Consider the following 15,832-nt stretch of genomic DNA (forward strand, 5'->3'; position numbering starts at 1 on the left):
GAATGACAGACCATTTAGGCCAAAGTAGGGGTGAGCGAAGATGAAAATCTATATTTTATTATTTTATCCTTGTTATTAAAAATAAGAAAACCGATGCACATTACAAATACAATATAATATACAAATGAAATAAATTAATTTTTTCACAATTGGTGTATTTAACAGTAGTATTCAAGTAAGAAATTGAATAAACAGACGTAAAAATAAAACACTACATAGACTTCACTGTATAAATTCTACATACACTGATTCTTATTAAAGCTAATGGAGTTATTCAGTGAAGAGCAGTAAGTGATTTTCTCTTTGTCATTTGTTTTTTGATTAATATTAAAGGCCCACCAAAGTGCCATGAAACATGCAGCATTATTCAATGTGTTAACATAATTTCCACTGAAACAGGAAGACAGGGCGGGGCATATCAATCAGCTCCTCCCCTTTTTAAAGATAGCCAATAGCGTTTAGTTTGTATCACAGCTCGGCCAGAACCGTTGAGCTCGAGTCGGTAATGCCGCAGTTTCCTCCTAATCTCCATATCACTTTAAAATACAGCATTCTGTGCAGAATTCAAATGTGTCCGATATGTTTTCTGGTCTGCGCAACTCGCGATATGACTTACATGATCCGCTCTGTGTGTCGTGTCTCTGGAGCTGCGGTGGTTCGCGTGACACTAACGTGAAACCAGACTTCATTCGCCCCAATAGAAAGCATATTTATCCTGTCTGAATCGTTCACTATACCCTATATAGAGCACTATGTGCCATTCACCATGTAGAAAATAGTAAATGTGTCAACAAGTGACCGATTTCAGCCACAGCTTCAGCGTCTATTTATAATGTAAGGGGCGGAGCTTCAGATTCTAGAGAGCATTTGATTGGACAGAAAATCTGATGAGAAGCTGAAGTGCAGAGTGATGTCGTCAAAATCCTTGATTCATATTGGCGGAAGTGAGAGACTAAGTTTTGAATGCTTATATCGTCTAAATGTGAATTTTGTAGTTGTTTTGGAGCACACTAGCTTATAGATAACAGTAAGACTAACATATTTATACTAAAAGCCAAAAAACATTTTTGAAAACATTTTGATTTCATGGCGACTTCAATGAAAACGGCAGCAAGTTAATTAGGAAGCTGTCACTTTAAGACCTCCCAGATCTAATATATAGAAACGCATCCGGTTTTCTCCCAACTGTTTACATTCACTTAAGACATAACCGACTGTGTTTATGTATGTGTATTTGACAGTTTAAATGCAATTATATTGGCTTAATAACTATAACTGTAATAATAACACAAACTGTTTGACAGGCTTTTAGTGTGTGCACGCTTTGGTTGGTCAGTGTTTAAAGGGATACTATATTTAAAGGGGTGGTTGATTATGATTTCACTTTTCTAACTTTAGTTAGTGTGTAATGTTGCTGTTTGAGCATAAACAACATCTGCAAAGTTACAACGCTCAAAGTTCAAAGCAAAGGGAGATATTTGCTTTAAAAGAATTTGCTTTTTAAGGACTACAACAAACACGGCATTCCTCCCGGGTTAGTGACATCACCAACCCTAGAATTTACATAAACCCCGCCCCTGAACACGACTTATAGATTATCAAGACAGAATATGCTAATCAATGACTAGAAGATAACTACACATCAGCAACATAAATTCATCAACTAAACATTCAGAAATGTCCTGTTGCTTCTACACGTTGTCACTTCTTCTTGAGTCTCTCCATCTTTGACTCCGGTTTGAACATCAAAGGCTAAAAGTTTTAGACATTTTCAGTGCATGTGTGAGTGAGGTAAAAGGACACAAGCTGTTGTAGCTCCTCCCCCCTGTGCCGGGAGCAGCAGCTCATTTGCATTTAAAGGAACAGACACAAAACAGTGCGTTTTTGCTCACCCTCAAAAAGTGACAACTTTAACATGCTATATAAAAATATCTGTGGGGTATTTTGAGCTAAAGCTTCACATACACACTCTGGGGACATCAAAGACATATTTTACATCTTGTGAAAAGGGCATTATACCACCCCTTCAAAGTCCCCCTGTAGTCAATAATTTTATCCCTTAAAACTCATCTTTCATCACCAAAATTACATATTTAAACAGTTTTTAATAAAAGAACTGCCAGAACTGCAACTGAAAGAATGCACTGTAGCACGATACTACAATATTTCTTCAAAAGCAGATCGAGGAGACATTTTAATCGTTCACCATCAAAAATCCTGATATGGCACAACAATAGTGAGTACTAACAAAGTTAATGCATTATATCTACATGAAGAGGAAAACAGCTTCTTCTAGAAGACTGATACTGTATGTCTGGATTCTTCATCTCATGTGAGTGTACATCATTTGAATGAATTTATGTATAAAACAGTTTTTTGTACCTCTGTACATTTCAAATATCATTCCCTTTTGTGACCTTAAAATATGCTGAGTTGAGACGCATCAGGCCACGTTTTATGTCAATGATTCCATAAGTCACTGGTTCCTACGCATTGTACATGGAAGTGCAAATAAAATTTTACAACTACTGCAAAGAGTTTTCAGTTAACCTTGGTTTAAATTTATGAGTATTTTTGACACTTTCATTTCATTCCTCATCTTTTTTGTGGAAATAAACAGTGTCTGCATTCTACAAAAGAACTAATGTTATGGTCTACAAAAGAAGGAAAGTCACACAGGTTTGGAACGAAAATAATGACACAACTACTACTAATAATATTTTATTCAGTAACCTTGCACATCTCCACAAACAAATCATGATTCATCAACAACTTCCATACTAAAATGTAATATAAATTTCCAGGGAAAATTAAAGGAACAACTGAAACCGCATGTACGTAAATATTACAAACTCAGGGTGGCCTTACAGACACACAAGAAAAGAGTAAGAGAAGGTGCATTACAGCTAATCTGGGTCTGTATAAAGGGGTATAAAGGGTGCTTACCGGGGCATTGCTCGAGATTCTTTGAGATTCTCTCAAGCAAAAGAGCTTCTTTAGAAAGCATCCTCTGTTTGCTGAGAGTGATGAAAGGCTGTGCATAAAACCCTTATCTGGAAATGGTTTGGACGTGTTATATGCAAATTAATAACCTTGCTCATTTAGAATACTCCAAATTCATTAACATTAGAACCAGGTTAAGAACAAATTCATGTGCGAACGTACGTTTTGTGAATTAGGCTAATTTATTTTTGTGAAAAGTCCTATGCATATAAATATGAATCATTTGCATAATTATTAGTGAACGAGACCCAGTGTTTTCAATAAAAGACAGTAAATCAGCCCCTCAGAGTAACAGCAGTGGATGTGAGGAACTGAGAAGAGAACAAGTAAAAGCTGCCAAGAACATGACTCCAGTAAATGTTGTTTATAGGAGGAATTGAAATTCCTTTATGATAAATCCATACAATCAGTTCTTCCTCAGCTGAACAAAGAGAAAACCCCTTCTCACAGGACAGGCGTCTATCTGATGTGAAGAGCAGACATGCGTCTCTCTAGAGTTCACATATGCTAATCACATCCATATGTCTGAGAGCCACGCCTGAGCTAGTGTTCAGCAAAACTTGAGCTGTTTGGACAAGTAAGTTGCTGACATACAGAGGAATTTATGTTTATCATGATCTCCAAAACTTGAAATGCTTTAAAATGAGTTTTGAGGGCATATATAAAATGTGTCTACACACAAATCTCTTTACAAAACTGGTTGGTTGAAATGGTGTCCAGTTTGTGCAGAGCTGTTACCTATAAATTCGCAGCTTAAATATACTATAGTTTTGAGTTTGTTTGAACTTTTTGGTCACAACATAATAACCCTACCTCTATTTGTGGCATTTTGTAATATTTATATTATTATTCTAAAATGTGGGTAAAGTAATAATTAAGAATGTTGTTAGCCTATATGTTGTTATTTAAGTAGTAAGTAAGTAGTAGAAAAGTTGTTATTTCAATAGTAAGAACATGCAACGTGTAACAAGGACACTGTAAAATAAAGTGAGCCTACGTTTCTTAAAACACTTTTAAAAAGAGCACTTTGTAATGTCAAATAAAATTTTTACTTTACAGAACCTTTTAAAACATAATCCTTTGTCATGCTTTAAAATCCACTTAGGGCCCTTTCACACCCGAAAGTCCGCACCAAGGTCCGAACCAAAGTTCATGTTTTGATACATTGTATACATTTGGTTAGTTTTGGTTTGGTTTCACATTGCAATTATGCGAGCGCACTAAAGAACTTTTCATGACGTACTTGCATCCTGTCGTCATCATCTACATGGCTGCATATTGACATTGATTGGTTTGTAAACGGACGTGCGTCTGACGTCAGCGTGTTGTCAATTCGGCGGGTAACTTTGACAAGAATGAATGAATGAACAGACGCATATTATCGTTGCCACTATGCTGTTATTATTACGGCATTACTCCCTCCAGCACCAACTATACTCGACGCTAGTTCAAATTCGCCAAATGAACGTCCTCGTTGTGCAAACAAATCATCGCCGGTAGGACGCAGGACAAATGTGTGCGTGTGTGTGTGTGCGCGCGCGCGCGAATCAGCTGGAAGAAACGCTGTGGGCAGGACTGACAGATCTGCACATAAATATTCTCCTTCAGTTGTTTATGCTACGCGGGAACCACCGGAACTTCCTGTAAATGGTCCGAAAGTCCGAACCATACAGAAAATGCTTTCACACTAGAAACGAACCAAACCTTTGAACAGTTTGATCCGGACCGAGACCACCTCTTTTCGTCGGACCAAATTTCGTCTGTTTGGTCCGGACCGTGGTCCGGGGGAGGTTTCACACCTGTAATTTTGATTCGGACCAAACTGAAAAGTCCGAAAGTCCGGACCAAACAAGGTAGGTGTGAAAGGGCCCTTATTTTGATGTGTTGTTTAATTTTAAAGGGGTGGTATAATGCACTTTTCACAAGATGTAAAATAAGTCTCTGATGTCCCCAGAGTGTGTATGTGAAGTTTTACCTCGAAATACCCCACAGATATTTTTATATAGCATGTTAAAGTTGTCACTTTTTGAGGGTGGGCAAAAACGCACAGTTTTTGTGCCTGTCCCTTTAAATGCAAATGAGCTGCTGCTCCCGGCACAGGGGGGAGGAGCTTCAAGAGCTTGCACTCACACAGACATGCACTGAAAATTTCAAAAACTTTTAGCCTTTTATGTTCAAACCAAAGTCAGACAATGATGGAGAGACTCAAGAAGAAGTGACAACATGTAGAAGGCAACAGAACATTTCTGTATGGTTAGTTGATGAATTTATGTAGCTGGGTAGGGTTGCACCAGCCGTTCGTAAGTTTTTTCTTAAATTGGAACGTAAAGTCCACACTAGAGGCTTAGTAACTACTAGCTAGTTTGTAACTAACTCTGTACTTTGTTCCGTTGCACCATTTGTTCGTAAGGCAGAACGTTGCTAGTAGGTCGTAAGCTCTCCGTAAAGTGATGCGTAGTCACATAATATGACGTTTAGCCTCGATGATCCAATAGCAGCCTTCAAATACATGAGCAGAAGTTGTGTTGAAAATGCCGTGAATTTCAGTTTATCCTTCACTCTAACTTCTTTTGCCTCACGTTACTAACGGTAAAAATAAGTTTCCATTAAATACGATAGCCTGATCATTAATAACATAAGTCTTTTTATATGTAAATAACATTCAGAAACTGTATTTGAAATGAAATGAATAAGGATCAATAAATAAATATTGATACAAAAAACATAAGAAATTACATTTATTGATTATTATGACTGATATTTGACATGCACAACATGGACCGATGCACGCAGCGGCGCGCTGTTTAGAACGGGTTTGTGTTAAAGAGCCGCTAACAAAGTAATCTTTTCACATAGTGTTCTCTCTCTTAAAATGTAAGCGAGTGTAAATGTCAGCATTATCATATATGTCTAAAGAACTGAAGTCTGTCAGGTAAAAGAAGAGCTTATTGATGCAGTTCAGTCTGTCTAATATTTTATTCCAACCGCTACTCCTGATCAGAGGCTGCCGTTAATATTTAGTTTATACATAGAGTTACGCTTCAACTAAGTTTAATGGTGCAACGCAAAAATATTTAGAAGTGCGTAAGTCGTAACTTAGTGTCCATTTACGTCAAAACTAGGCTATAGTTATAACTTACGCACAGTTGGTGCAACCGGCCCCTGATGTGTAGTTATCTTCTAGTCATTGATTAACATATTCTGTCTTGATAATCTTTAAATCACGTTCCCGGGGGCGGGGTTTATGTAAATTTTAGGGTTGGTGATGTCACTAACCCGGGAGGAATGTTGTGTAGTCTCTACCAGCCGTTTGTTGTAGTCCTTAAAAAGCGATTTCTTTAAAAGCAAATATCTCCCTTTGCTTTGAACTTTGAGCGTTGTAACTTTGCAGATGTTGTTTATGCTCAAACAGCAACATTACACACTAACTAAAGTTAGAAAAGTGAAATCATAATCAACCACCCCTTTAACTGTAGTGTATGTGTGTGTTTTAAATGTAGTAAATTGCAACTCGATCATTAAAAATGTGTAATTACAAATATATTTACATGCATGATGCCTGCATGATTTATATATTTTCTAGTTTATATTGTGCCTACAAATGATTTGGGTGTGCAAGGCACTACATTTTTTATTAAGTATATTTTAGTTTACCCTGAATGCTCATCAGTACTTTTGTCAGTACATACTTTAACCATATTTCAAAGACAATGGAAGTAAAAATGACATATGTAGATGTACTCGAGTCCTGCTTAAGTGGATTGAACTACTTGCATTCTATAATAAGTTTTAATGTAATTGTAAATAGCATGCGACTGAGTCTCAGAAAACATTACATTCATTTTGCACTTAATGAAATTCTTTATTATTCTTTACTTTTTTTTAAAAGTATGCTAAAGAATACTTATTTTTCAAAATGTCCTGAACATGAATTTAGAGAACACCGACTGATATTATCTGATAAAATTATGCTATGAAAGATTAATTGAACTTAAAGAAATTCTTCACTGTGATGCCATTAATCAAATACTAGTTAAAACTTGCAATCCCAAAAATTGTGGTATGAATGAAAATGTATGTCCCACCATTTGCAAAACTCCCAAATACAAAGAAAAAAAATGAAACACAAAACCACATTCAGACGACTATAATACGATCTGATTCACTATTGAAATGCATTAGTGGTTGTCGTATTTACACTCTTCATGCCCTGCCTCATTGCTGCTATGTGCTGCATCAGCGCTCGAGTTTCTCAACAACTCGTGCTTCTTCATGGAAGTAAGACAAGCAGCAAAGAGTGAGAGAAATGGAGGGAAAGTTGAGGAAATAGTCACCAAAGCAGTCACATTCGTCATATGATAGAGACAACAAAGAACGAATAAATATGAGTCAGCCGATGACAGTGAATGACAACTATTTGTTTACATTCAAAAACCAAAACACCACTTGTTTAAATGCAGTACTAAAGATAGGATGAAGTTAACTATATTATTATATTGCATTTCTAATCACAATCTGTGTCAAAATGATCACAACAAATTATTTTATTTCAAGTTTAATTTATTATTATTTATTTCAGTGGTTAGCTATTTACATGAATCATCTTGGTAAACACTTGAGCATTGTTTTTATTTTATTTATCCAATTCATCTTAACCATGCGATTTAATATGAAGTGACTGTAAGTGTCTTGTCCATAACACATGGTTATAGACATTTAAAATAAAGAAGGAACACCATCAAACTTAACCTTGAATATGCTGGGTTCAGTAGAAGTTAAGCTCGATCTACAGCATTTTAGTATAATACTGATTACCACAAAAATTGTATGGCATTATGGTATCATTCCCTTTCTCAGGGAACCGGGGTTACATCCATAACCCTAAGACATTCTCTTTCAAGGGAACTCAATACTGCATCAGATTGATGCTATGGGAACGTCAATACCAATGCCGCCATACTGCCAAATGCCCGCCCAAAGGATGTGAATAAGCACATTCTAAGACCAAGCCAGGAAGAAAAGGATAGTCCCATTTTCTTCATTACGCGGGGGTAACGCATTAATAGATGAGTGTGGGAGTTCCCATCCTTACATAGATAAACACATCTAACTCTACCGCTAAACCAAGAGGAAGCAACACCAAAATCACGCCCGTCAACAACTTCAATAGAAAAGTGCAGGTTGCTACTGTCCTCAGACTAAGCACAAACTGCAACACCTCTAACTCTACCGCTGTTCCTGCTCTCACCTTCGGCCTTATCACGATGCCGAAGAGGGTAGCAGAAGTGGAACTCGACTACCAACAACTTCTAGGGATACACAATATATCGGCCACCATATCGGTATCGGGCGATCTATGTTCTTTTTTAGTGTTATCGTTATCGGCCCGATAAGAAAATTTGGCCGATATATTAAAGCCAATACATAATGGCTTATTTCTTTCAGCTGAGACACTTCAGATGCGCACTGTTCAACATGATGGTTTTGAATTGCTTTAAATATGATTTGAATCACTTGAATCAAGTCTGATAAATCTGACATATAGGCTACATAAAATTAAAATGAGAACAACATTATAATTGTGTGCCTGGGACATGGCTTTTAATGGTGACTTTTGTTTTTGTAACCAGGATCTCAAAAATTACATACAAAGTTGGATTTTTTTATATACAAATTTCTGTCTTTATCGGCCAATATATCGGTCATCGGCTTTGAAATATAAAGAATTATCGGTTTCGGCCAAAATGTTCATATTGGTGCATCTCTAACAACTTCAATGGAAGAGGGCAGGTATTCTTGCAACCGAGCCGAACCCAGTCTGCACGATCACCTCCGAGCTAGACCTGTGGGAGGGGCAACAAGAAGAGCAGCCTTCTCTACTTATCCATCGCCCTTCACTGGGGCGTCATCTTAAAGGCTCCTACCTCCGACCCCCAAGGGACCGGCCATGTGGCCTTGTACCTATTTGTCTACTCAGTACCTTGCAAGCTCTGAGGAAGGGCATATAAATTGATGCTTCTATATTCATACTCTCACTTCAAGCTCCAGTGCTGGAACTTACTTTGTCGGGAGCTAGGGAGGCCTCAGCTAAGCATACATCCGCCAACAGATTCCATGGAAGAGGACAGGTTACTTATAGCTCTACCATCCTCAGCCACTGCACTGCTACAGCTAGAACCACTTCTGACTTCATCGCCATGCATGGAGCACATTCTCCTTTCCGAACCAGGGAGGCAACAAAAGAAATAAAAAAAACTACTATCATGATTAAACCATGCAGTCCCAGCTGCCTACATCTCCCAACTGGAAGAGGGCAGGCTACTACACCGCTACTAACTCCAGGTTCTCAATCGATTATCTTAACTCTGTCGCCACTCCAAAAAGGAGTACAACAAGGAAGTATACACTCTCTCCTCAAGCAGAGTGCTGAGGGGGCAGTCAAAAAGCAAACTGAGGATTCTCCCATCTCTCTGCTTATAAATCCACCTTTTTCCTCCTGCACTGGAAAAATGCTGCAACAAGCTATGTCTACGTCCAGTTGTCATCTCCAGCCCAATGGGGGCCAGGAAACATCTCAAGATGAGGTCCATCTCTTTATATCTAAGACCTCTCTCAGATCCCTCCTGGACCTCCTCAGAGACAGGGTGTGGGCAGCCACGCTAGCCTTCTGACCATCTCTCCAAACTCTGGTGCTTGGTTGGGGTCCGAAGGCTCTTTTGGGGCCGAAGGTTCAGAGCCATGGCGGGGAATATACATAGTGAATGTAGCCAACTGAAACTTTGTCTCTCTGAACCTCTCGACTACTCTCAACTGCAGTGCCAAAGAGGCCAAATGGAAAAAACCAGGGAGACAAGAAGAGTAATTTTATCTCTCTGCCTGATCCCCGAAAGGTTCAGCCATAGAACGCCAATAACGCGGGCCGTCCGTTTGGTGGCACTTAGGGCTAAAGAAGGAATTGTTTCCACCTCAACTTCAAACACATTAGACTCCTCGAAGTCAGATCGGGCCATTATTATGTTCTCAGGCAGACCGGAAGAAGCCACAGAGCGGGCTTCCAAGTCTGCCCTGAGAACTCCTGAGTTAGCAGGTGAAGACTGAGAAAGGGGAATCTCAGATCTCTCAGAACTTGACCTGCGATCACCAAGATTTTAATCTCCGAGCTGCCGTAGCAGCTGCTGAACTGCGGGGCACAGATGCCAGGCTTCCATCATCATCAAAGAGATCCTGGCAAGAGCAGAGTTTTTTTTAGGGAAAAACAATCACAATGTGGGCAGCCACCTCTCTCAAGAGATGCCCGGGCATGCAGCGCTCCCAAACAAAGGTTGTGTGTCCCAAACACAAATCGTGTGTATCATTGTCTGTCAGAAAGCGTGTGCAAGGAGGCACATATCTTTTAAATGCTTTGCTTGCCATATGAACTCCTAACCGATGGAATCTAAGGACAAACAATGACACACACACATCAAACAAAGAGGCTTCCTAAAGACGAAGAAGATGATGTCACATATTTGAACGTCTATTAATAGTCTCACTGACTCGCTTACCATTCGTAACCTGACTATTCCAAGGTCAATTTCATTGGTGTGTTGGCACACACGCTTCAGACACTGGCCCACGCAGAGGCGTTCCCATAGCGTCAATCTGACGTGGTGTTGAGTTCCCTCAAAAGGGAACTTCCTTTAACTTAGCTTTTTATCAATTTTACTTATTAAAACATGGCTGTATGGAAATCTATTATTATTGATGCACACCTCTTGTGGTCAATAAATGATTATAATATTACAATTTAAAAAATCAAAAAAATCCATTATAGCGCTACAGTTAACATTTTCAGACCTATGAATTATTTGAAGGGCTTTTGTTCATTTGCTAAAAAACAGATTTTTCCATGGTATGGTTCACATTTCTGTGGAATTGCCCATCAGAGAAAATATCCTGTAACATTTTCAGGAAGCTGTGGCACACCTCGCAGAGGGGATTTCTGCCCAATTGTCCAAATTTAGTGAATAGCTTCAGTTGTGCTAAGTGCTTCTAATAATAGTGAGTTTCCGTTATAAATGTTTACAAGTTTTTGGCTCCTATAATTTGAGAGAAGAAGAGTCAGCACAGATGTACCCCAGAAAACAAGAAGTTGTTTGCTGGTGAATCAGAATTTGTTCTCTCGCAAGCCTTGAAGTTTAGTGCTTTGATCTGTGTGTAATTTATATTAGGCATTAAACTAGTGATCTCATTCTCAAGAACGACTCACTTACATTAAGCATACTCAATGATCTTGATTTTACATTCATGATTATTAAGGGCTGCCAATAGATTATATGTGAACTGAATAACTTACAAAATGTTATGATTAAATAACTAAATGAATCACAATTTATAAATAGATATTTGCTCTGAAAAGCCTCCTAATGAAGATCCAATGTCAATTCAATGTCATTTCAAAAATTTCTTTTTTTTTCATCTGAGCAACAGTATTTTAGTATTAATATAGTATATTATTCATGTGCAGTCTTTGAACCTTAAACTTAGCCTCTTTGTTAAAGGGGTTGTATAATGCCCTTTTCATGTAAAATAAGTTGTTGATGTCCCCAGAGTGTGTATGTGAAGTATTAGCTCAAAATACCCCCCAGATATTTATATATAGCATGTTAAAATGTTCACTTTTTGAGGGTGAGCAAAAACACACCGTTTTTGTGTCTGTCCCTTTAAATGCAAATGAGCTGCTGCTCCCAGCACAGGGGGCGGAGCTACAACAGCTTGTGTCCTTTTACCTCAAATAGACATGCACTGAAAATTTCAATGTTCAAACCGGAGTCAGACAATAATGGAGAGATTCAAGAAGAAGTGACAACATGTAAAATGCATCAGGACATTTCTGAATTGTTAGTTGATGAATTTATGTATTTATGTGTATGAATATTGATGAATTTATGTTTAGTTATCTTCTAGTCATTGATTAGCATATTCTGTCATGATAATCTATAAATCGCGTTCCTGGGGGAGGGGTTTATGTAAATTTTTACATAAACCCAGGAGGAATGTTGTGTAGTCCCTACCAGCCGTTTGTTTTAGTCCTTAAAAAATGATTTCTTTATAAGCGAATTTCTTCCTTTGCTTTGAACTTTGAGCTTCGTAACTTTGCAGATGTTGTTTATGCTCAAACAGCAACATTACACACTAACTAAAGTTAAAAAAGATAATCAACCACCCCTTTAAGACTGTCTTAAAAAACTAGCAGTTTTTTTTTTTTTTAATAGATAAATTGAGTTTTTATGTAATAGACTTTATTTTTATTTTTTTTATGACCAGTCTTAAAGGAAAGAAGAAATTAGATGACTAAGAGCTCAATGTGATCTGGACTAGATATCATTGCACAACTCATGAAGTTCCTTATGAATCAAAACATTCAGTGTAGTGATCGACCGATATTGATTTTTTATAACCGGTACCGATACCGATTATTTGCATGTTTATGTGCCGATTACCGATATGCAGAACCGATATTTATTTACTGTTATACTTCTGTTTTTTACACAATTATTACAACACAAATGAACTGAACAAACAATTTTATTTATAACAATCACTCCCTCCTTGCATACATAAAAAAAACTTTATATTTATACACAAATAAATAGAGGGGTCTGAGTCCAAAAAATAAAGTGCACTGTTACTAAGTGTCTTTGTTTAAAAATAAAAGCTTTGATGAGGTAAAAAATAAAGCACAAAAATGATTCTAACATATATTCAAAGATAGTTGAGTGATGTATCTTTAAGTGGTTCCACATGTTGGAGGTATTTTTTGTATTGTATTTTGTATTGAAATGTAATTTATTTTAAACAGTTTTAGAAGGTTTATGTGTCGTTTAATAGGTTTAAAGAGTGAGGAATAATTCACTGGGTAATATTAATTCACTGAATAATATTAGCTGGAATATAACATTGTCAGGAAAGTAACAAACAAAACAGCATATTTGCATTTTCCAACTAGTATGTTATTAATGAAATCCTTTCTGACAAAGTACTGTTTATCTATGCATTTACACAGAACTATAACTTAGGCTACTCAACCGCGATCGCGCGTGGAGATAATAAATAATTAATTTCCACAAAGCGGTATATTTAGATGTGTATCAGCATTTTTTTCGAGACTATATAAACAGCACTTTGTCAGTTGGCATTTCATGATCTAGATTGAATCTAGATCATGAAATGCCAACTGACAAAGTGCTGTTTATCTATGCATTTATTTTACACAGAACTACTCAACCGCGATCGCGCGTGGAGATAATAAATAATTAATTTCCACAGAGCGGTATTTATTTAGATGTGTATTAGCGAAATAATTGCTATGTAGTAAATGATAATATAATCTAGGATGTTTAAACAAGATAATCTTGTCAAAAGTTTCATTCAGTGGCCGTGCTTGAGCATTCCTGGTCATCAACCCAGTGAGTGCTCAGCAATATGAATGAACAAACTTTTTTCTCGAGACTAATGGTGAGCAAATACAACAGATAGAGAATAAAATTCAGCGCTTTTATTTTCAACATTCACTCATTCATGTCTGTTTTATTTAATCCATGTAAATTTACGTCTTTACTGGGGCAGGACATGCCGGATTTCGCTACGTGACTCCATGAGTTCGTCTAAATTTTTTAGAACCAAGCTGCATAAATAAACTATATCAGGCATTCATGTCTCAAATCTAATTTCTGCATGTCTGTTATGTTAAATAAAGTTGAATAATTAAAGCAAAGCAAGCAGAACATATGTTTTACCTGTGCACAGAGTTGTTGTTGACTGATCTCCTCAGACGCGGGCTGCAATGGCGGAATTCTCGAAACGGCCACAAGATGGCGCCGTTTATCGGCGAATCCGATATTACAAAACCGATACCCGATTATGGGAAAATGCTTAAATATCGGGAAAAATATCGGTAAACCGATACATCGGTCGATCACTAAATTCAGTGTGCCAATTATTATATGCCAAGGCCCAATGAAACTTTTTTTCCAGACATTCTGTGTTGTCTGTTTTATTTTTTTCTGGATTTATGATTTAATACAAATATATGATCAAAAACAGTGGTAATCAAACGTAGGCAAAAAAACCCGATTATTTTTAAAATAAAAATATGAAAAACAAATTGTGTGATATTCCTTAAAAATAAAGTTATTATTTAGTAATAATTGTAGTATTAATAATACTATTATTACTTTGAGAAGTACATTCTACTGTACAAAAGTAATATATTTCAGTCACAATTTAGTTAACTTAAATTTTGATGATGTCTGGAAAACTGGTACATAGCCTGTCAGGATCTAAATGTGGCCAATCTGACTAAGAACCGTATGACCAACATCCAAACAATCAGCTGCAGTTCAAACAAACAAAAGGAAAACGGTTTAAATGCTGACACCGCCATATTGGCAGAAAGTGCAGACTTCCACCAACAGGCCAAAATCCACTTCACCGGTCTTGTCACAGAAGCATCCTCAAATTAGCTTAAGAAAGTTTCTACACACTTCTCTCAAACAGAGTCATGAATATGATGGCTTTTCCTGTTGCACCACTGAATTCCTGCCACATAAACGTCAGCAATTCAGTGACCATCAGTGAAATCCATGTTGATCTCTCCAACTACTAAGCTTTTAGATCTGCACATGACATCAAACTTAAGGTTTGGCATCACTTCATCAAGGTTCCTTGACAAAGAACAGCCACACTGGTTAAGTTTTCCGTTATGCTTAATGTTAGCAAAAAGGATGCTAATATTTGGATTCATTATATTTTCATTCACATTTTTATGATCACATGAGTATACTGTAGGCCTAACTAGTACTAGTACTAGAACACAACTCACCTGAAGGTCGAAAAATTTACTGTAGCGCCTGAAAATGTTCTCAGTGCTGCCATCAGACCAAGCCACTTTGATAATGTAAACCTACAGGAAAAAAAAGGAAAGAAAATGAGAGTTAACCCACATTTACTTATATTTTTTTTCACCCTCATAGTCCCAAACCAGTACAAGTAACCAGTACTTTGCACTCTTTTTCATGCAACTTTGATGAATGGGGACTGGACAGCTTTGACTAAAACTAAGCCATCTCTTTGGTTTGACCCAAATCTAAACGATTTGTTCATGGATCAGACTAATTCACCCACTGATTTGATTTGGTTGCAGTGGTTAACAGCCAACTGGAGGAAAACATTATCATTGAATAATGACTGAATTTTGACTTATTCCTCATACAAAGATAGTTTGGCTCCAAAATACAGAAGACACTTTTACTTTAATTATACTTTCATGGTATTTTTATAATCCTTTTGAAGCTTTTTGAGCCGCAGTCCCTTCATCAACGCTGCAGAGAAAACAGCAATTGCATAGAAAACAGCAACCAGTGCAATTCCTTATTATCTCTTCTTTTGTGTTGCACAGAAGAAAGTCATTTGGTTTCAAAACAACATCATGACTGAATTTTTTTTTTTTTTTTTTTTGGACTTTAATGCAACCCCCGGTGGACCTAGAAGCTCATCATTTAATAACAGCTTGCTAAGAGTGGGTGTTCGTGGGCAGCAACACATTATAATATGAAAGTGAGAGACTTCTTCAGTTACACATACAGTGTGACTACAGTATTACAAACAACAGCAATGGTGTAAAAATGTGATTTTTGGATGCAGTTTATGTGTAATGTGTGGTTGCAGGATGGTGTTATGAGCTTGCTAAGGTCTTCTATTTTGATAGCTGCTGTTGTTTGATTAACATTAATGACTACCCTGGTAATCCAGAGTTCTCACGAGAGCACAAGTTGAATTTGCTCAGCGA

General features: G+C 37.2%; 1 protein-coding gene across 3 annotated transcripts in view; it reads right to left on the reverse strand.

Moving 5' to 3' along the window:
• The window catches only part of sh3pxd2b (SH3 and PX domains 2B), a 58,877-nt gene that overhangs the window by 35,970 nt on the left and 7,075 nt on the right, over positions 1-15,832 (reverse strand). For all 3 annotated transcript variants that reach the window (XM_084386851.1, XM_084386853.1, XM_084386852.1), the window contains exon 2: positions 14,867-14,947. In XM_084386851.1, coding sequence (XP_084242977.1) covers positions 14,867-14,947 — 81 coding nt within the window. The remainder of the gene's footprint in view (positions 1-14,866; positions 14,948-15,832) is intronic.

Source organism: Rutilus rutilus, assembly GCF_951802725.1.
Source record: "Rutilus rutilus genome assembly, chromosome: 18".
In the NCBI taxonomy this organism is placed as follows: domain Eukaryota; kingdom Metazoa; phylum Chordata; class Actinopteri; order Cypriniformes; family Leuciscidae; genus Rutilus; species Rutilus rutilus.